Source organism: Lampetra planeri, chromosome 1 (genome assembly GCF_965212315.1).
Source record: "Lampetra planeri chromosome 1, kcLamPlan1.2.h2, whole genome shotgun sequence".
NCBI classification, from domain to species: domain Eukaryota; kingdom Metazoa; phylum Chordata; class Hyperoartia; order Petromyzontiformes; family Petromyzontidae; genus Lampetra; species Lampetra planeri.
The window spans coordinates 19,248,192-19,269,702 of NC_136107.1; the positions used below are offsets into that span (position 1 = coordinate 19,248,192).

The 21,511-nt window shown below is 45.9% G+C and overlaps 2 protein-coding genes across 2 annotated transcripts in view; both read right to left on the reverse strand.

Moving 5' to 3' along the window:
- Positions 1-20,163, reverse strand: LOC144719698 (uncharacterized). Its single transcript, XM_078595837.1, has 6 exons — positions 20,083-20,163; positions 16,262-16,344; positions 12,019-12,443; positions 11,372-11,578; positions 4,483-4,562; positions 1-2,960 (listed from the first exon to the last, which is right to left on the reverse strand). The coding sequence occupies exons 4-6, from the start codon at positions 11,562-11,564 to the stop codon at positions 2,856-2,858; spliced, it is 378 nt and encodes a 125-aa protein (XP_078451963.1). The 5' UTR covers positions 11,565-11,578; positions 12,019-12,443; positions 16,262-16,344; positions 20,083-20,163; the 3' UTR covers positions 1-2,855.
- Positions 19,371-21,511, reverse strand: part of LOC144719686 (uncharacterized) — a 38,566-nt gene continuing 36,425 nt past the window's right edge. Inside the window, exon 17 of the mRNA XM_078595823.1 lies at positions 19,371-21,175. Coding sequence (XP_078451949.1) covers positions 20,984-21,175 — 192 coding nt within the window. The 3' untranslated portion in view covers positions 19,371-20,983. The remainder of the gene's footprint in view (positions 21,176-21,511) is intronic.

Here is a 21,511-nt window from a genome sequence, read left to right on the forward strand (position 1 = left end):
ACATGTATGTCGTGAATTATTACTATAACACGAGGCATATCACGACAGTGTACGAGAAGCTGAGCATCCAGTACGTTACTCACTTAGCTACGGAACGTGCTGCGGAAACACAAAACGTCGTCATCCATTAATCACAGAAAAGTGTCACTGAATTGCAATGATTATTTTCGCCGTAAGCTCCCGCCGCGTTGGGGTTTAATCCTAATAAGGGCTTGCGGAGCATCGACCACGCGTCAAATATTGTTCTGTCGCAGTCGTAAACTAACGTAGCCAGTGACTTGCTGTTAGCGGCTGGGTGTCGTGGGTATCCTACGGCAAGCGGGAAAACCTATGGCCTGCAGAAAGCAGACAATATACGGTCCGCACCTTCATCGTACACGGCCCACGACCGCATGAGGCCTGCCACTTCGAAAGGGCCCTGCAAACCGATATTTCTCAGTTACTGCATCTTAGCCACACTGATCGGGTCCTGGAGGGGAATAATATTGATCTCGGCAATACTGCGTGTTTTGTTTAATTTCAGTGTGCTCGGTCACTTCTATCACTTGAAGGGTCTCTTTGTGCTCGTACAACATGCACGATATGATTGGATGATGCCAAGATGGAAGTGGAGGATGTCCTACAGGCAAGGTGGGAGTTGAGGATGTCCTACAGACAGGGTGGAAGTTGAGGATGTCCTACAGACAGGGTGGGAGTGGAGGATGTCCTACAGGGAGGGTGGGAGTGGAGGATGTCCTACAGGGAGGGTGGGAGTGGAGGATGTCCTACAGACAGGGTGGGAGTTGAGGATGTCCTACAGACAGGGTGGGAGTTGAGGATGTCCTACAGACAGGGGGAGAGTTGAGGACGTCCTACAGGGAGGGAGTTGAGGATGTCCTACAGGCAGGGTGGGAGTTGAGGATGTCCTACAGGGAGAGTGGGAGTTGAGGATGTTCTACAGGGAGGGTGGGAGTTGAGGATGTCTTACAGGCAGGGTGGGAGTTGAGGGTGTCCTACAGACAGGGTGGGAGTGGAGGATGTCCTACAGACAGGGTGGGAGTTGAGGATGTCCTACAGGGATGGTGGGAGTTGAGGGTGTCCTACAGGGATAGTGGGAGTTGAGGGTGTCCTACAGGGATAGTGGGAGTTGAGGGTGTCCTACAGGGATAGTGGGAGTTGAGGGTGTCCTACAGGGATGGTGGGAGTTGAGGGTGTCCTACAGTGATAGTGGGAGTTGAGGATGTCCTACAGGCAAGGTGGGAGTTGAGGATGTCCTACAGACAGGGTGGAAGTTGAGGATGTCCTACAGACAGGGTGGGAGTGGAGGATGTCCTACAGGGAGGGTGGGAGTGGAGGATGTCCTACAGACAGGGTGGGAGTTGAGGATGTCCTACAGACAGGGTGGGAGTTGAGGATGTCCTACAGACAGGGTGAGAGTTGAGGACGTCCTACAGGGAGGGAGTTGAGGATGCCCTACAGGCAGGGTGGGAGTTGAGGATGTCCTACAGGGAGAGTGGGAGTTGAGGATGTTCTACAGGGAGGGTGGGAGTTGAGGATGTCCTACAGGCAGGGTGGGAGTTGAGGGTGTCCTACAGACAGGGTGGGAGTGGAGGATGTCCTACAGACAGGGTGGGAGTTGAGGATGTCCTACAGGGATGGTGGGAGTTGAGGGTGTCCTACAAGGATAGTGGGAGTTGAGGGTGTCCTACAGGGATAGTGGGAGTTGAGGGTGTCCTACAGGGATAGTGGGAGTTGAGGGTGTCCTACAGGGATGGTGGGAGTTGAGGGTGTCCTACAGGGATAGTGGGAGTTGAGGTTGTCCTACAGACAAGGTGGGAGTTGAGGGTGTCCTACAGAGAGAGTGGGAGTTGAGGGTGTCCTACAGGGAGGATGGGAGTTGAGGATGTCCCACAGACAGGGTGGGAGTGGAGGATGTCCTACAGACAGGGTGGGAGTTGAGGATGTCCTACAGGGATGGTGGGAGTTGAGGATGTCCTACAGGGATGGTGGGAGTTGAGGGTGTCCTACAGGGATAGTGGGAGTTGAGGGTGTCCTACAGGGATAGTGGGAGTTGAGGTTGTCCTACAGACAGGGTGGGAGTTGAGGGTGTCCTACAGGGAGGGTGGGAGTTGAGGGTGTCCTACAGGGATGGTGGGAGGTGAGGATGTCCTACAGACAGGGTGGGAGTTGTGAATGTCCTACAGAGATAGTGGTAATTGAGGATGTCCTACAGGGATGGTGGGAGTTGAGGATGCCCTACAAACAGGGAGGGAGTTGAGGATGTCCTACGGGGAGGGTGGGAGTGGAGGATGTCCTACAGACAGGGTGGGAGTTGAGGATGCCCTACAAACAGGGAGGGAGTTGAGGAAGTCCTACGGGGAGGGTGGGAGTTGAGGATGTCCTACAGACAGGGTGGGAGTTGAGGATATCCTACAGACAGGGTGGGAGTTTAGGATGCCCTACAGACAGGGAGGGAGTTGAGGATGCCCTACAGACAGGGTGGAAGTTGAGGATGCCCTACAGACAAGGAGGGAGTTGAGGATGTCCGACAGGGAGGGTGGGAGTGGAGGATGTCCTACAGGGAGGGTGGGAGTTGAGGATGTCCTACAGACAGGGTGGGAGTGGAGGATGTCCTACACAGATAGTGGTAATTGAGGATGTCCTACAGGGATGGTGGGAATTGAGGATGCCCTACAAACAGGGAGGGAGTTGAGGGTGTCCTACGGGGAGGGTGGGAGTTGAGGATGTCCTACAGACAGGGTGGGAGTTGAGGATGTCTTACAGACAGGGTGGGAGTTGAGGATGTCCTACGGGGAGGGTGGGAGTTGAGGATGTCCTAAAGAGACACTCAGTGTTGTGGATATCCTCCAAGTGTTCTATGTTTTGTTGATGTTCTCGTAGATCGCATCCCTATGAGCCATATGCAGGTTGGAGTAGTCGTCAAAGTGTTCCTCCTCCTCCTCCTTGTCCTCCTCGTGTTTCTGGAACGGGAGTAGCACAGGTACTTCGATGAGGGGGAACACGCACCGGTCTGCATCTGAGGTGTACGCTAATGAACAAAGCCCTCCCATATTAAGGCACTTCTACACAGCTTCTGGGAGTATAACAATAATGAGACTATTTTTCAAGAGCGTCCTACATTGTGGTGTTTGTACCAATAAGGAATCTTTGGAAATCCAGATGTCACACCCAGGGGGTAACAAAGCTCCACACACATACATTCAGGAATCCACTCCTATACCGCCACCACCTGGCAACGTCACATCTCAAGCCTATACCACCCGGTCTTCCTATGCACCCCCCACCCCTAATACAAATAGTAATCAGGCTCAGAGGCTGCTTAGCGTCTGGGGTATGAGGAGATTGGGAACACTTGGGGTAATTCGGTGGTCTGCTGCCTCTTGGTCCCCGGGGGAATTGCCGAGTGTGTTGGCGTGGGTTGAGATGGAACGTATCAATTTTGATAAAGCCCTTTGGAAAATTACATACAAAATCTGGAGTGAAAATTGTCTCCATTAGTTTTAATATTGGTAAATATATTCAATAATTTTTCTTAAAATAAAAAATCGCCTCCCGGACTCCATAATCCTACCAGTTAGAAGCAACAAGGACCCAGAAACACAAGGAATAGTTTATTTTTACGGACAAAACTATTTTGATAGGGCACTTGTAGAAGACCAGGTGTGATTCTGATCGAATTAATGTCAACAGGTGGACACGTGAGTGGAGTAAGATGACAATAGAACAATGACAATGTCGTCATAATGGACAAAACAACCGATCAGAGTCACGATAGACATAACTGAAGATCAAAAACGTGTCCAAAATGTGAACGTGATCCAATTGTCATTAACAGCCATAGCAACTTACATTTACATAGTGTGTAAACGCAGTCACATCTCAAGATGCTTCCCAAACATAGAAAATAACTCCATTGGGGCTAGAAATTACAAACATTCATATTACGGAGAAGCATCTTCTCGGTGAGATCTATCCTTACCCATGCTTGTTTAGGGTAGAAGGATTGTGGGGGTTGGGGGGGAGTTGGGCAGGTTAACAAGGACAGAGAACAACATCGCGGCACAGCCCGGAATGAGTCACAATTATAGTTGTCACATTTACAGCTGGGGATGTGTGTCCCCCAATATATATTATAATTACGGGCTTGGGTTGCAGTCTATGGTCGTCGCGATCCACTGTACCCGTGATGGCCCGCAGCTCATTGCACGACGTCGTATCGGTGACGCCGTAATCAAAGGGGTAGGTCAGATTCAATTGCACAGTTGTCACGGGAAGGTCAGCCACACAGCACGTGGCAGTGAAATATCGGAGCCACAGCAGATGTAGACTGGATTGTGTTTGGTGCAGAGACCGAGTTAGAGATGTCGGAGTCAGATATCATGCAAAAATTAGTTGACCGGGCAGCCATAAACCTACTAACACACAATTTAGAGATTATAAGCATGAAAATAGAGACTTAATCATGAACTCACTATGCCATACCAAGGGGTACTTGAGACATGGCACTGCACTGCTCCCATGTTTGACTAATTTCTTTTCGCTTGGCTCTGTTGGAGTAGAACCTAAAAATAAAACAAGAGAAATGTTAAAAACAAACGTTAACAAAGGAGGAAAACTGTAGTATTTTCCTAGGATCATCATTTAGTGGTTATGAGTTGAGTAAGCCCAAACAAAAGCACTTTTTTTTTAAAGGTCAATTATTTTCGTGCAGTCGTGTACAGTACAGAGGCCGGTCAATATGCCTTTTAACCCCCATTTCATTCTCTAAAACTTAATATTTTTTAAAGTAATGTTTATTTAAAACAGAAACTAACATGCAAAGGAAAAAGAATGTTATGGGTAAATTCATTGGCAGGGACGGGGGTCACAAGTTATCTGGACCTCCCACCACATGACACGCACATTGAATCTACCCCGCTGAGCGTGACCATTCGACGTGAAGCTGCTCGTACGACACATTCACCAAAGTCAACAACGCGGGGCACTGATGTGGCACACGCGGGTAGCGAGATTCGCCGTTTGTTGCAGAGGTCTACGGTTCAAGCCCAGGGGCCGCCCTGATTAATGCTGCGGATGTACTGCATTGCGCAATAACAACAAAAACTCCACATGCCCGTTGGTTAAATAGCGGACGTCAACGACCCCACAACGTAATTCTAAATTCGATAGCAGACCTATTTCGCGATAATGACGGTCCAAATTTGGCAAATGTAAAAACAAAATTAAACGTGTAAATTACTAAATTGGAAAAAACACATCGCAATAATCAGCCCCACCCCTACTGTGAAGCTACTGGGAGACTGCATCTGCGACACACAGCCCTGTTGTGTTATCCTGACGCAAGGGGCATGTCGTGAATACCTAATTTTCTCCTGATTTTATTTGAGAAAATACCGCACAGACAGTAGTCTTGCCGCGTATACTAGTGGCGGACAATTTTTATTACCGACGAATTTATGTATCGATTCATATCGATGTTAAAGGCTTAGGATAACGTGCATGGAATCATGCGTGTGTAAGAATTGTCTGTGAACGAATTCATGCCAATTGCGTGGAAATGATATTCGAATGTCAAGTTTCGGCTCATGGAGCAAACGATTGTACAAATGGGATGGGAAAGGATGGGAAACAATGCAAATGAGACGGTAAAAACGAGGCAATTTAAGAAAAAAATCTCATCACGAGCACCGTATGAGAGGAATACATTTATGGTGGGAGACTTTTTAAATCCTTTATATTAAGTTCACTTGCTTGCTTGCGCGCTTACGACCGTGCAAATCTTTCGGTCGTTTTTTAACCCACTTCCCGTGATCCAATCGAGCTGACATTTTGCACACAGACTCGTTGTGCGTGACAATTTATTTTCATGAATTTTTTTTTCCAAAATGTTGCACTTTTTAGGTAATTTTTTTTATATTTAATTACCAATTGCTTAATGGTGGCAGGCAATCATCTGACCCATAGGTGGCAGCCATCTCAAGCCAGAGGACGAGAGGACTCTAGCCGCCCGTTTCAAAGACCAATGTGGGCTGGGTTGTGATTTATAGTGAAAAACTTAGTTTTTACGGGTTAATTTTTTACAAAACGATCGCTTACGATTCGTTAATGTTTGATATTTGATTCTTAATGCGTTTAAATTGTATAAAGTTATATGAATAAATACCGCGCGTTGTTATGGTGACGGTACAGTACACTGTACAGCCTCGATACGCATTTGTTCAATAGCGACATAGACCACGCAAACTTACACTAAATTAACGTCTATTTTCTTTAAAGATATATAAATTAACATTTTTCTCACACAAAATTACAACTGTACGCAGTGCCGAGCGCGCAGTGTTGAGTACAGTGGTGGTGCATGGGGCCAGCGTTGACGCGGGGGGTTTTGGCCTTAGCTGCTTGCTAAGTTTATAACCTCGCGGTTGCTATTGTGTTTGTCTTCTCTGCAAGTTTGTCTACTTTTAAATCCTTTATATTAAGTTCGCTTGCTTGCTTAGGACCGTGCAAATCTTTCGGTCGTTTTTTAACCCACTTCCCGTGATCCAATCGAGCTGACATTTTGCACACAGACTCGTTGTGCGTGACAATTTATTTTCGTGAAATTTTTTTTACACTTTTCAGGAAAAAAAAAATGTCAAATTTAATTTAAAATACCAATGTGATAAAAATGAAACTCTTACTCAAGAAAAACAGAAATGAATAATAAAATAAAACCGATGCCACGCATATAAAGGATTTATAATGAAAAACTTTGTTTTTACGGGTTAATTTTTTCAGATTTTTTGTGTATGAGGCTCCAAATACAGACAGAGAAATCTTTATTTATCACAAGGTGAAGGCCTAAAAAATTAACCCGTAAAAACAAAGTTTTTCACTATAAATCCTTTATATGCGTGGCGGCTAGAGTCCTCTCGTCCTCTGGCTTGAGATGGCTGCCACCTATGGGTCAGATGATTGCCTGCCACCATTAAGCAATTGGTAATTAAATATAATTTATTTTTTCCTAAAAAGTGTAAAGTTATGGAAAAAATGTTTCACGAAAATACATTGTCACGCACAACGAGTCTGTGTGCAAAATGTCAGCTCAATTGGATCACGGGAAGTGGGTTAAAAAACGACCGAAAGATTTGCACGGTCGTAAGCGCGCAAGCAAGCAAGTGAACTTAATATAAAGGATTTAAAAATACAAGTCTCTTTTGCAAGGGAGATTCGAGTGACAGAAGCAAACAAACACGACAACGATAAGGCACAGCAAAAATGAGTACGGTACAACAAATTATCATGGGAACTCTTAACACAAGTCATTAAAACAGGCACAAGACGAGGTTATGTGGAAAGAAATTATAACAAGACTTCACATTCAAATGTTGTCCAAGCATTGAATCAAACCTATAATAGAAAACAACCTCCTGAGTCTGAACGCTTGATGAATCGGAATGAGATGCTATATTAGTCCAAGTCAATGAAGCATCGTGGATGAAGCAACATTCTATGAATCGAGTACAGTATTCATTCTCAACAGGTGACATAGGAATTTAGTTTGTTACCCCCCCCCGCACCTCCGATTAGTACGGTTGGCTACGTACGGTGCAAACGAAGTTCAACATGCGTACGTAAAAGAGTTCTTGTGGTTGTCATATCCTTTATTTCACCTGGAGGTGAAATATACCCCGTTGAGACGCGTGAAACAGCATTGACTCTTTTGAAAAGGCGACCTGGGTTTTGTTAAAGAAACCATTTAAGAACGCAATATTTTCAAAGTACACTTAGCAAAATGCAGTTAATGGCGCCGTAGACTGTGAGTGGTTCAAATCCGGTATTATTTAATACATCATATAAAAAACGGGTTGGTACAATTGATAATTGTTTTCCAGAAAACGCATTTAAGGCAACACACGTCTCCTCCACAATGACCATCGATGGAGAGCCCCATTAAATAATACATATTTTATCCACGACCGCCTAAGTACCCGAGCTCCGCCAAATATTTCTCCGAGTAAAGTGGGCGTGGGGGTAAGGAGAAGGAGTAGGTGGTGTGGTAAATATTTTACGGGTTATCGGCATTCACGAGTTTTTGCCGATAACCAACATGCGATAAGCGCTCGCGTAGGAGGCTGTGGTCGAAGAGCACTCGCCGGCTTGCTAAGAAAGCAAAGTCTTAAAACTAAAACTATTTATTTTTATTTTACCAGGTGAGGCCCACTGGGCTATGTAGCTCTCTTTTTCAGAAGCGACCTGGCCACAAATGATAGACCAACGAAGTGGCTTATCACGTGGAAAAGTATAGCAGCAGCCAAATACATTAAACGCGTGTTTCTAAATGTGGCGGGAAAAACCGGAGGACCCAGAGAAAATCCACGTGACCACAGGGAGAGAGAGACTCGCAGACTCCACATATACAGCAGGCGTCAGCCTTGGGATCGAACCCATAACCATCCTTCATACCAGGCGACGTAGTTAACATCTCGCCACCGTGGTGTCCCAATAGCAACTGTTAGGTAGCTATTCGTATGCCAATTTAATCAGAAAACATATTGTGAATGTAATTCTCATCAGGCCCCATGCTGCAAGGTGTGGTCTCGAACTCTTATTCTGCACTCTGTCTCTCTGGCCTCTCTACGTGCTATCAAGAAGGGTCATTTCCCAAAAGTTGCGCATTTGATATACTCTTTGGTTCTTTCGGTAAAATCACGTAGGTATAAAATAAAATTAATTAAATCACGACGTTTCAGGCGCAACACAAGCGTCCGTCATCAGGTGGGACAACCACAGCAAGAAATAATTGCTGAAGTGGGCAAAAGGGGCTGCTGCAACAAGAGGCCATATAGGCAAGAGAAGGGGGGAGCCAGGGAGGAGAGACAGGGAGGGTGAGAGTGTGGGGTAGAGGGAGTGGAGGCTACAAGTAAGACACAAGCACTGCAAAAAATGCCGGGGAAGGGAAGTGGGCGGGGCTGGGAGTGGGAGGGTTAAGAGCCAGGGAGGAGAGACAGGGAGGGTGGGAGGGTGGGGTAGGGAGGAAACAAGCACGGCAAAAAAATGCCGGGGTGGGGAGGGGAAGTGGGCGGGGCTGCGAGTCGGAGGGTTCGGAAACTGGAGATGCGGATATGAAGACAGGCCAAAAGCAGTTATGGTTTTACCTGGTTAATAACAGCCTTCCAATGATTGCTCAATCTGTATCCATCTTCCCGGTTGAAGTTATGTCTATGTTTATATATCTGGATGGCTTCATGAACAAACATTTGATAGTAGCCCGAAGGTTTGCAGAGTACCTTGGTCTCGGAAAAAGCAATATCATGAGAGCCCACAGCGTTATAACAATGGTCAGCCACGGCGGAGGTATTAGTTCTGCTGTGTTTCAGATCTGCCTTGTGCTCGCGAACACGGTCCGAGACATGACGTTTTGTTTTCCCAATGTAACAATCACCACAGGTGCAACTTAATTTGTAGACTCCAGGATATTGCATGTCAGGACTGACATCCATCACAGATGGTATTAGAACACAGATTTTGTGTACTGTACTGAAAAATATATATACATCTATATATATAAGTCAAAAATTGTGGGTTTGTGTGTGGTCGCTCGCTTGGCTCTCCAACGGTGGGGTTTACATAAAAAAAATAGCCAGGTACCACGCCGTATTCCCCGCGGTCAGCAAACGCTATTCCTTTTTCACATCCGTCAACTTTAAATTAGTTCAATTACCGATTTAGTGCGATTTTTCCGCGCTTCACTTTTATTTATTTATGACACGTGCACGGCCATACCAACTCACACGCCTTTGTAGGGAGGAACGGCCCATGCCAAGTCGCACGCCTTCGGTGGAAGTCAGGGGGAAAATTTCATTTGCGTTAAAAATGCTATAAAAATACACTAAACGCTGACGTAAATTCTTCACTGTGTCATGTCCCCCCCCACCCTGACGTGTGCAGTTACTAATATATACAGTCGCTAGATGCTAGCACTATAGGCAGTAGACCTGTTTATTTATTTATTTATCATGCGCATCTGACCATACGGACTCACGCGCCTTTGGTGGGGGGGGGGGGGGACATTTACTTTCGCGTTAAAATGTTATAAAAATCTTCAGTGTGATGTCTTCCCCACCACGATGCATGCAGTTATTACTACTATACAGTCGCTAGATGTAGCAGGTACCACCACAGTGGGTATGCACTGCTGTAATCATAGCAGGTACCACCACAGTCGGTATTCACTGCTGTAATCATAGCAGGTACCACCGCATGGGACTATGCCTCACCATGCCACGCAATCAGGTGAGTGCTTTGTGCTATACAGTCGATAAATACTGCTATAGAGTCAGCATGTACTACTGTAGGGGTGTTACGGAGGGGGTGTTATACAGTTGTGTCGGACGGTAAACAAACACACTGGGCGTGGCTATGTCTGTGCGCGGGGAGGTGCTCACAGCGACGTCCGCACCGTTCAGCCTGGGGGGCTGACACGGAGCTGGGATCCCCCGCGGCCCCACCCCTCAACGGGGGAGGGATATATAAAGGGGTGAGCCGGAGGGCTCGGGGCAGTATGTATTAAGCTTAAACCAGTGAAGAAGGAAGATCTACTAGATAGAGCCCTGGGACTCCCCTGGATCGCTGACCTTCTCAGGGCCGACCAGGACCGAGCCAGTGGCGTGGCCCCGAGAGCCAGAGCCGATGCTCTTGTCAGAGCCGGTCTGGGGACTCCGGGCGCCGTAATCCCAGCGTAACCAGGGCTGGGTTAGCTAGCCTCCCCTAGCCCGATAGTAGAGGACCTAGAGGTAGGCTAGGTGTAGCCTAGAGCGTGACTTCCCAGTTAGACGGGTGAAGGGGCCGACACCCCTTCCAGTGCTGTACGTCCCGGTCTGTGTTGTACCTTGTACTGAATAAATAAGTGTGCCTCCAACCCCGGCGTCCAAGTCCTCCTGAACATTATTACACTACTGTAGTGATAGCAGGTACCACCACAGTCAGTATTCACTGCTGTAATCATAGCAGGTAGCACCACACGGGACTAAGCCTCACCACGCCACTCTGTCAGGTTTTTAATTTGTGCTATAGAGTCGATAAAATTGCTATAGAGTCAGCATGTACTACTGTAGTGATAGCAGGTACCACCACAGTCGCTATGCACTGCTGTAATCATAGCAGGTACCACCACAATCAGTATGCACTGCTGTAATCATAGCAGGCACCACCACAGTCGGTATGCATTGCTGTAATCATAGCAGGTACCACCACAGTCAGTACGCACTGCTGTAAAACATTTTTAAGACCCGGGCAACGCCGGGTACTTCCCGCTAGTTATATATATTTTTCCTTCATCAGGCCCATGCAGTCTTATTTGTGAAATGTGTCGGCGCCCTTCACGACTCACTCCATAGTCGTTGCCTCCACCTGTGTAGGAAGCAGTGAACGGCGAAGGCGAGAAGGAGTGCGCCGGTCACGGCCGCCGTGCACAAGAAGTGGATGGCGTAGCTTTGCCCGGCGATCCGGCGGCTCTCGACGACCGTAGCGTTCGTCTCTGCTGTGGAGTTTCGCCACTCGCTCCGCACGTCCTCGCTCTCCATGAGCGCCGCCAGATCTGGAAACGGAACGAAACAAAGTGGCGGTACAAACTAATACACAATTCTATTGTAGTGGCATTATTATTATTTCTTATAATGATAGTTATTATCCACTTTTCCTTAATCGTTGCTGCACTTTAAGTAAGATGCCTAGTAAGATGTCTAGTACGCATTTTAAGTCTTCGCCTACACTCTACGTAGGTGTACAATGCATACTTTTTATAGCCTAATTCACATGTTTTGCATAATCTGTAAAATATTTTATTTATTCCGGGCCACCCTCACTTTGCCCCCCACCCCCACGAGTCCCAGTCATGCCGTGAACTCAGATGAGTGAGAGTTGACCTCGCATCATCACGAGCAGCACTCGGCTACTGAGCACCTCCTGCACGAGTGGAGCCAACGTGAAGGGTAAGTTGGTGGATGCGAGTCAACTGCCGCTGGTTTTCCGCCACACCTTCGTAAACCCTGATGATGTAGTCCTTGCTGTGCTCCGTGTTCGAGGTGTTCAGCGACAGGGTGCAGAAGAACGTCCCGGAATCCTCCACGGTCAGCCGCGTTATCAGCAGAGAGAAGGTTTTGGGCCGTGCGGACGTTACACAATTGCCACATCATCGTTTCATTTCGCCCAAATTTGACACCGTCCCGCATTCGCGAACCAAATTGTCACCCCCCCTCCTTCCCTCCCTTCTTTTTCCCCACGTCGCACAGTGCGTCTCAATTTGGGGGGTAAGTCACTGCCCGCCGGGGTGTCCCATCGGTGGGTTTGGTGTGGGAGGGCCCCCGTTGAGCTGCCGCGCCGCCTGTCAATGGTGGAGCCACAGGGCATCATGACGGAGGAGCCCACAGTGGTGGCGATGATTTCCGACTCGATGCTTTTCCCTGGAACGGGGGGTGGGTGGGGGGAGAGAAGGTGAGGGTTGTGGTTGCACATGTGTTGTGGTGGCGGGGTGCAGTGCCGGATTAAGCTAGTGCGGGGCCTATAGGATGTTATAAAGGGGCCCTAAATAAAAAACACACATAAATATTAAAACACATACATCTTTCACTTGCATAGTAAATTGTATTTTTTCATTTGCTATACAGCTGGGTGGGTGGATGATTACGTGGGGGTGGATAGTGAATGGGTGGTTGGATAGTTTGGTAGCTGGGTGGGTGGTTAGGTGGGGGGTGGATGGTCAATGGGTGGGTGGAAAAAGGGGAGGGTGGGTGGGACCAGGTTCACTTCTGCGGTCACATCGTGGTGCCCGAAAGGGTGAGGCGTGGTCTCGCCCCAGTGGTTACACTCGAGCAGCGCGATACGTGTTTATAGCACACGATTTACATGCATTACCTTTGTCTGCTATTTAACATGATGCATATATGCAGTACGTGTGTGTTTTTGAATCATGCTTACAAATATTCGATCGACGTGTGTTGTTGTTATTATTACGTGCACATACACGTATCTATAATGTGACGACATTTTTTAAGATATGTCAAAATACAACATTAGCGTGAAAGAGTAGGCCGAATACCCTCAAGAGGGACTCTCTAGAGCTCCCTCTCGTGGAGGCCCTTCCGCCAGCAGTGGAGCGAGCCAGAAGTTCTTTCAGCTGTTTTAGCTTTACACTTTGTTGACATGTTGTGTCTATATATGCGTACTTGATAATAATAATAATCTCTTAAATATACAAAATTGGTAGTACATACTTTCGGAAAATTATTTTTACGAATTAGTCAGTTTTAGTTGGTCTGTGTATAATATAGGCGAAATCGTACTCTTCGAATTGGCTGCATCATTGTTCAAAATGTTTAGCGTACTTCCCGACAGTGGCGGCTCCTGCAAAATCTCTCAGGGGGGGCAAATGTCTGGATGATTGATAAGGATAAGGTCCACCCATGCAATGGATAAATTAACAGCTTAAGCATGTAAAGGCAACTTCACTTCTTTAATAATAATGAAAAATAAAGTGACTCTTACAATACATCTTGTTTGTTTCTATACTCACTATTAATACAATCCACTCAAGTTTTATTCTTTGGTTCTTTCGGTTAAGTCACGTCTAAAGATAAAGAACCAAAGAATAATTCCTGCAGTCACGAAAGCTCCAAAATTAAGATTCCACTCAAGTTTATTTTATTAAAGATTCCACTAGGTGGCGACAAATTATATTGTTGGATGAAACGTGCTTACGTATGATGACGTAAGCACGTTAGGGCGAGCCCTCCCGGAAGCCATAGAGAATGCATTGCAGCGCCCCCCGGTCGAAAAAAAACATCTTTGAATGTAAGTCTATGGGGCCACTCGGGGCAATTCTCAGCCGGAGTGAAATCGCCCAAAAAGAGGCGGTACTCCACAGAACGTGACATGACGCTGATTGGACTATATCCAGAGGCACAGTGACGGCTAGCGTGACTCTGTGGTTGAATGACATTGGTGGTGCGTCGCCCAATCGCCCTAATGAAGAAACCACCCCTGCTTCCCGACATGCAACAAACTTGAAATTTGCCATGTGGGTACTTTCCAGACTGGACACCATGCAACAATTATAAAAATAGACTTTGATTTTTTTTTGGGGGGGGGGGGGGGAGCTCAATAATGCATACGTATATTTTTTGCACGGCAAATGAGCTGTGACGTCACATCTGTCATGTCACCCGCGCGTGTGGAAGCATTGTAGTGTAGTGGTTAACGCGCTGCGCTACGAACCCGGCAACCCGAGTTCGATTCCCGCTCACGACCACCACCGGTGACGATTATTTCAACCGGTCCTGGGCCTCCCCTAGGTCGATTCAGTCTCAAACGAGTAACTGGTGTCGTGTGTGAACATCACCACTGGGGAGACAAAGGCGGCCGGGCGTGGTAAATCCAAGTCCCGGGCGAAGCCGGGTAGTACAGCTAGTTAAATAATATAATTAAAAAAATTACACTGAAGAGTTTACTGGGTGGTATCCGGGAATATACGTCTGTGGGCGTGTGGGTGCGTGTTTGATATTTAAAATCAAAACATAGAGCAGAGAGCGTAATTTCCACGGTTATGTCTAGCAAATCGTTTCGTTTAACAATATTTACATTTTACTGACAGTGTAGTATTTCATATGCCCTGTTTCTCTGCGTTTACTGCATTCGTGGGCACATCCGCGATAGTAGCGACATGTCTGTGCCTGGCCATGAAAGTGTGAGCTGCAGCCAACATGTTTTGGCTTGTGACTTATAGACTAGGCAAGAAAATTTGAGCCATCGTCAGTCTAACAAACACTTTGGTATTCTTGACTTAAACATATAAAATACGCCTCAAATATATTTAATTTACAATCAAGCAGTATTGCACGTTATTTACACAAAACACAACTCAGCAATGATGCAAATTATACGATCAGTGTTAATGTTGGGGGTTTAATGATTTTTTTTACACTAGTGTGTTATTAAAGGTGGGCATGCATCGATGTAATTAAGCCGTTACAAAACACAAACTCGTTACAGGTGCTGCATGTGAGACGGTGTGCGGGGAGTGAGATGGAATTTGCGGCATCGCAGGTCTGAGGGATGGCAACGCCACTGGGCCTTCATCCAGCAATGTATAGACCACAGCTCGTGATGATGCATATGTGGGGTATGACCATTGTGTACGTGTGTACACTGTCTACAGTGCGTGTGCACCTATTCTTATACCATCGTTGTGGTTTACTGACAGAAAATCCCATATTCACACCCAAAATAATATAGCCAGGGAGTAGCTTACGATAAAAACACATTTTATTTGTAATAATTATGATATAAATGTCCAACCTTTTCTGAATTTACTGGTGGATGAAGGCCTTCCCCACACTATCAGTCACAGGGGTTGTTTGACCATACTTCACTACGCTGGTCAGTGCAGGTTGAGGAAGGTGCCCAGAACAGGTTCAGAAATCACTCGCCACTGATGTTAGCCTTGGCCGGGAATCGAACTTGGGTTACTGGTTTTATAGTTCACTTTCCTTTGCTCCAACGCTGATATGCGTCATAAATGTGCATGCAAATGCATCAACATACTGATTAAAAACTCTCCACATTGTGATAATAGACGCTACAGTATACACTACAGTATAATGAGTCATAGTGCACGACTTAATTTCATTACTGCGAGGTCCACATTAGCCCTACCACTTCAAAATAACCCACAGACAAAATTAACCCATCACTGTAAGCATCATAGGCGCTCTAAACTTGTACTCCAGGGGACGATCTTTAACACGGCAACGATACTGTTTTTCAAATTTTATCGCGATCAGTCAATTGTATCACTGCAGTGACACGAGTGGCTGAGGTGTGTGTCAATGCGTGGCCTGCTCAAAAGGTATTTGAAAATCCCATTTGGTATTTCGTATGGAAAGGGTCCAATGGTGTCAACGCCTCAAAAGCGGGCCCTCTCCAAATCAACCGCAGAAAGCCATCGCATTCGTTACGAGTTGCTTATGACAATATTTTGTTGGTCGTGAAATTCAGAAAAGTCCTGTGCCAAAAAACTCACTAAGCTTGCAACACTTGGAAAACGTTTCCCTTCCCCTGTTATACAGGGTTAAGTGTGAGGGCAAAGAGCCTTTGTTTAGCCCCCAAGGTGAGCTGGATTAGTACCTTTCCGCTGGATTGGAATTGGAACTCAACTTTACAGTTGTACCAAAAGGCAAAAGGAAAACGTCACCCACTTAATGTGAACATGCAAATTTCCTCTTACCTGTGGACAGGGCACCAAGAAGCACTACAACGAAGGCCAGGGTCCCCATTCTTCCAGAGTCTGTGGAGCCAATTGGTGTCACCCTGTCATGCAATGAAACAAATTATCCAATGACATTGCATTGGCAGTGGTGCACAAACACAAACAAACAACACAACTCAACACATTCCACAAATACAACTGCGTGGATTGATAAAGAAAAATATATAATAGGCAACGTTTTGGGCAATGGCCCTTCTTCATAGCACATAGAGAGGCCAGAGAGACAAAGTGCAGAAGAAGAGTTGCAGAACACACCTTACAGCATGCGGCCTGGTGAGAATTACATTCTTGATTTGAAGCTTTCATGACTGCAGGAATCCATACTCGTTGGGTCTTTCGGTAAAGTCACGTAGATAGAAAATTAATAGATCACGACGTTTCGATCGCAACACAAGCGATCGTCTTCAGGTGAGAGAGAGAAAGCTACTGAAACAAGGCCTTATGTAGGCCTGAGATGTGTGCAGCCTCAGGGTAAGAGGGCGGGGCTAGAGATGGTCTCCCTGAGGCTGTGGAAGTGGCTATTGTATTGTGAGAGATACTAAGCTCGTGCATTGACATGCTAATCTCTCACAATACAATAGCCACTTCCACAGCCTCAGGGAGACCATCTCTAGCCCCGCCCTCTTTCCCTTAGGCTGCAGCCATCTCAGGCCTATATAAGACCTTGTTTCAGTAGCTTTCTCTCTTTCACCTGAAGACGGTCGCTTGTGTTGCGATCGAAAAGTCGTAATCTATTAATTTTCTATCTACGTGACTTTACCGAAAGAACCAAAGAGTATGAGAATTACATTGACAAAATGTTTTCTGATGATCAGTTATTAAATCTGCATACGAATAGTTATCTATCAGTCGCTATTGAGTAACAAACCCTTCAATAATCAAACAGTATTTCAAAAATTAACTATTGTACATAATTAATATGGGATGGGTCGGATCACACGTTTGTTCACGTGACAACTTTATTTGGCTGTGCCACGTGGAGGAGGGGTGTACGACACACATTGAAAAAAAAACCTACAACTATTGTTTACTCTTTGTTTTTTTCGGTAAAGTCACGTAGAAAGGAAATAAATTAAATAATACAATACGACGTTTCGATTGCAACACAAGCAATCGTCATCAGGTAGAACTAAATTTGAGAGAGACAAAACACACACACGGTGTGTCTATGTTGTGCGTCTCTCTCTGTATCTCTGTGTTGTCTCTCTATGCTTGTGTGTCTGTCTGTGTGTCTCCGTGTCTGTGTTTTGTCACTCTCTCAAATTTAGTTCTACCTGATGACGATTGCTTGTGTTGCAATGGAAATGTCGTATTCTATTATTTAATTTATTTTCTTTCTACGTGACTTTACCGAAAGAACCAAAGAGTAATTCCTGCAGTCACGAAAGCTTAAAATCACGTTTTAACTATTTTTTATTTTACCAGGTAAGGCACACTGAGCGATATAACTCTTTTTTAGAAGCGACCTGGCCACAAATGATAGTTCAACGAAGTTGCTTATCACGTGGAAATGTATAGCAGCCAAATAATCTAAACGCATGGTTCTAAATGTGGGAGGAAAAATCGGAGACCCGCAAAAAAATCCTCGTGACCATGGGGAGAGAGACATGCAAACTCCAATATACAGCAGGCATCAGGGTCGAGATCAAACCCACGACCTCCTGCATACCAGGCAAGGTAGTTAACATCTCACCACCGTGAACCCCACATTGGCATTGTACTCGTGCGACGTAACCCAAAACGTAATTATTTCAATTACTGGAGTCTTATTGATCTGTTGAAATTGTGTACGTCGTGTGAACGTGAGGCACGATCAAACTCGAGGTCTTTGAGAAAAGTACTTGTTCGAATACTTTAAAAAGCGATCTATTTAAACCGCCCACCGAAAGCCCAGAGAGAGTTACCAGCGTGTTCATATTATCTCAGTCATGGCATGTTCTTCCAGACCAGGGGTCGGCAACCTGCAGTTTTGGAGTCGCATGTGGCTCTTTAAGGACTGCTTCGTGACATTACTTATCGAGGACACACCGTCTCGTATTCACCACATTGCATTGCGGCTCTTGAACCATTGAGTTTTTTAAAACCGAATTTGAAAGAAAAAAGTCTCTTCTTGTTTATTATTTGGTTGCCAACCCCTGTTATAGACGTAAGGTTTAAGCTCCACGTAAAACTTTACCCTCGCTGTCTCAGATGGCGCAGGTCGCTAACTGGCCGCACTCAGTGTTTTTGCCACCGGGGTCCCGGGTTACTCCGGGGCGGGGGGGGGCTCAGCAGGGCGAGCAAAGACGTCAGATGCTCTCCTGGTGCTTCCTGCCGATGGGGCCGGTGTACCTTTGAATCCATGAGCGGGGAAAATTGGGCATAATTTTCCACGCGGGAGTATAATGGGCGGCGGTCCCCGGCCGCAACAGATGGCATCCGAGGGAAAGCGCAGTGGTATGAAACTTGACAAAAACAACTCCCTTTTATTTGCGCTCTTTTATTTGCGCTCTTTCGTCGTTCCTTCAGATGTGGTGCAAATCCAAATTGTGTGGTACGCCTTTGTCCGCAACATTCACAATGTCTTGCGTACGATTACAGGAGCGCAATTTATTTTAAACCTGCCAAATGTGTTTTTCGTGCCTTTTGCTCTAATTTCACGAAAGTCTATCCATTAAAAAATGTAACTGTCGCAGTGCGCTCTCTAGGTCTGATCGTCCGCTTTTAACGACTGACTGCTTTTAGAAATAATGAAGATAGGATTTACTCGAATTATCCAAGCCTCCTCTTGTTCACACTATGAATTTCACGAGTAAAATGCACCTTCCCATGTAAGTAATTCCATCGTTGCTCTCGGCCTCATAAGCAGAAAACAAAAACATTGGGATTAATAGAGCGTTGAGATGTAACCGCATCTCAAGATACTGTTTGTCATGTTTTGCAAGGTCAAATATTAACTGCTTTTAACTTCCGTCTTTAGTCACTGCCCCACCACTGCCATCCATCTGAATGCAGTCAACCTACCAAGCACTGTCAAAGATTTAACACCTGAACCAGGTGATAATTAAGAGACATGCAACGGAAGTACTGCAATTACAACTTCTAATCTGTGATATGCAATTCACGGAGACGTCTCTCTTGGCGTAAATTATTCACATTTTGACAAGTGGATGAATTATACAATTGTAACGTAATTGGCTTCATTGGTGTCGACATATACTAATTTCAACCCACAAACGCAGCAGTCAATTATATGCTGCTTCACTGCAATAGAAAACGTTGTTTATTGAAAAATCTCGTAATAAAGTTAATAGGGAAAATGTTCCCCATACAGCACTCGCGAAGCCATCGTTAAGAAAGACTTCATCTTACGTCAAGACTTTCTTTGGTAAAGGAGCATTGTGTAATCTCGTTAATATTATTATTCTTACACATTGTATCGCATTCCAGGCCAGCCGGATTCTGGATATTCATTGCCAATTATTGAACACCCCTGACTTTCTAGCTATTGACATTTACAGACCAATACCACATTACTCTTTCTGAACAGATATGATTTTCATTCACCGAGCGCACATTTAATCAAACGTTCAATCAGCGATTATGACAACATACGTGTAAAGGCTTAAACATCGGTTTAAAAATGCACCTACCAAATCACTTAAGTTTTATTTTCCCAAAATAGTCAAAATATGGCATCGCTCATTGCAACGTTTTCGAAAAACATCATCACAAACGCGAGCACGATTGTCAGCCAAAGAGGTTGGCGACGAAGCGTTTAAAAACAACAGTGGCTTTACCTGCACGGCGTGGCTTCACCTAAGATGAGCACCGCGCTATGACGACAACGACGACGAGGGACTGTTTAACACAGCGTGGGTGGATTTTTACGGGAACTGAACCGAGTGAAAACACCAGCGGTGAAAACTTGGACTGAGGCGTGGGCAGGGCGGCTTTCACCGCAAGTCGTGCGCGGTGGAAGGGTGGCGGCACGCTTGAGGGGGAGGAACGGGAGAGCGGCACCAGGGGTGAGCAAGCGGGGGACCTCGTGATTGGGATGTGGCTGAAGGGAAGGCGAGTCAAGGAGAGAGAGACTTTTCCATTGCTGGCGAATCACATTTCACGAAGCCAACGAGAAGTTATGCTCAAAATGGTTATCGTCAGATGGAAGCCATTACTCACAGCACCGAACTTCAAAATGGTAGGTAAAAAAGTTTACTTAGGTAAAAATTTAACTTGAGACAAATTGTACAATTACAAGGTGGCTCAAACAAGCAAAGCAAATTTTGATTGTCGCAACATAAGCGATCGACGTTTCGATCGCTTGTGTTGCGACGAACGCTTGTGTTGCGATTGAAACGTAGTTTTTGGTTATTTTCTTTGAACCAATCTACGTGACTTTACCGAAAGCCCCAAAGAATATTAACTCCTGGAGTCACGACAGCTTTAAGTCAAGATTTTCCCTAATAGTTTTTTCCTTTGCATATTTATTTCCGTTTGAAAGAAAGTTGACTTTATTTTTTTTTATTGAATTAAATGGGGATCACAAGACATCTGGACCACCCTGCACAGTGAACTTATTTTGCACCGTACGTAGCCAACCGTGGTAATCGGAGGCGCAAGGCGCTCGTGGCCAGAAACAACGGCCACGCGTGTTGCAAGGCACCACACGCTCCCCACTGCCCCCGGTTTGCCGACTCTTCATTCCCACGAGCCGCCGCTGCTGCCTTGTGCCCCCTCCACGATGCCGCTGATCCAGTGCTGGTACCGCAGGACGTCGGTGTACACGCCAGGACGGTTGGGCAGGCCACACTGGTAGTCGCCGAACGAGCTGATGCCGACGAGGTGCCAGTGGCCCTGCTCCTCGCACATGAGCGGGCCGCCTGAGTCTCCCTGGTAGACGAGATGACCCGGAAGGGAAAAAAAAGCACACACACGAGGGTATGTATGTATATTGAACTTCTTTCACACCGTGCAAAGCCAACCGTGCCAATCGGAGGTTGTGATCATTGTTGACCTTTCGAAGTAGTAATCGACCCCGGTGTGATGATGATCACTATAATGTCTCGTGATTACTAAAACGTCACCTAATTACTATAATGTCACGTGATTACTATAACGTCACCTGATTACTATGACGTCCCGTGATTACTATAACGTCACGTGATTACTATAACGTCACCTGATTACTATAATGTCACCTCATTACTATAACGTCACCTGATTACT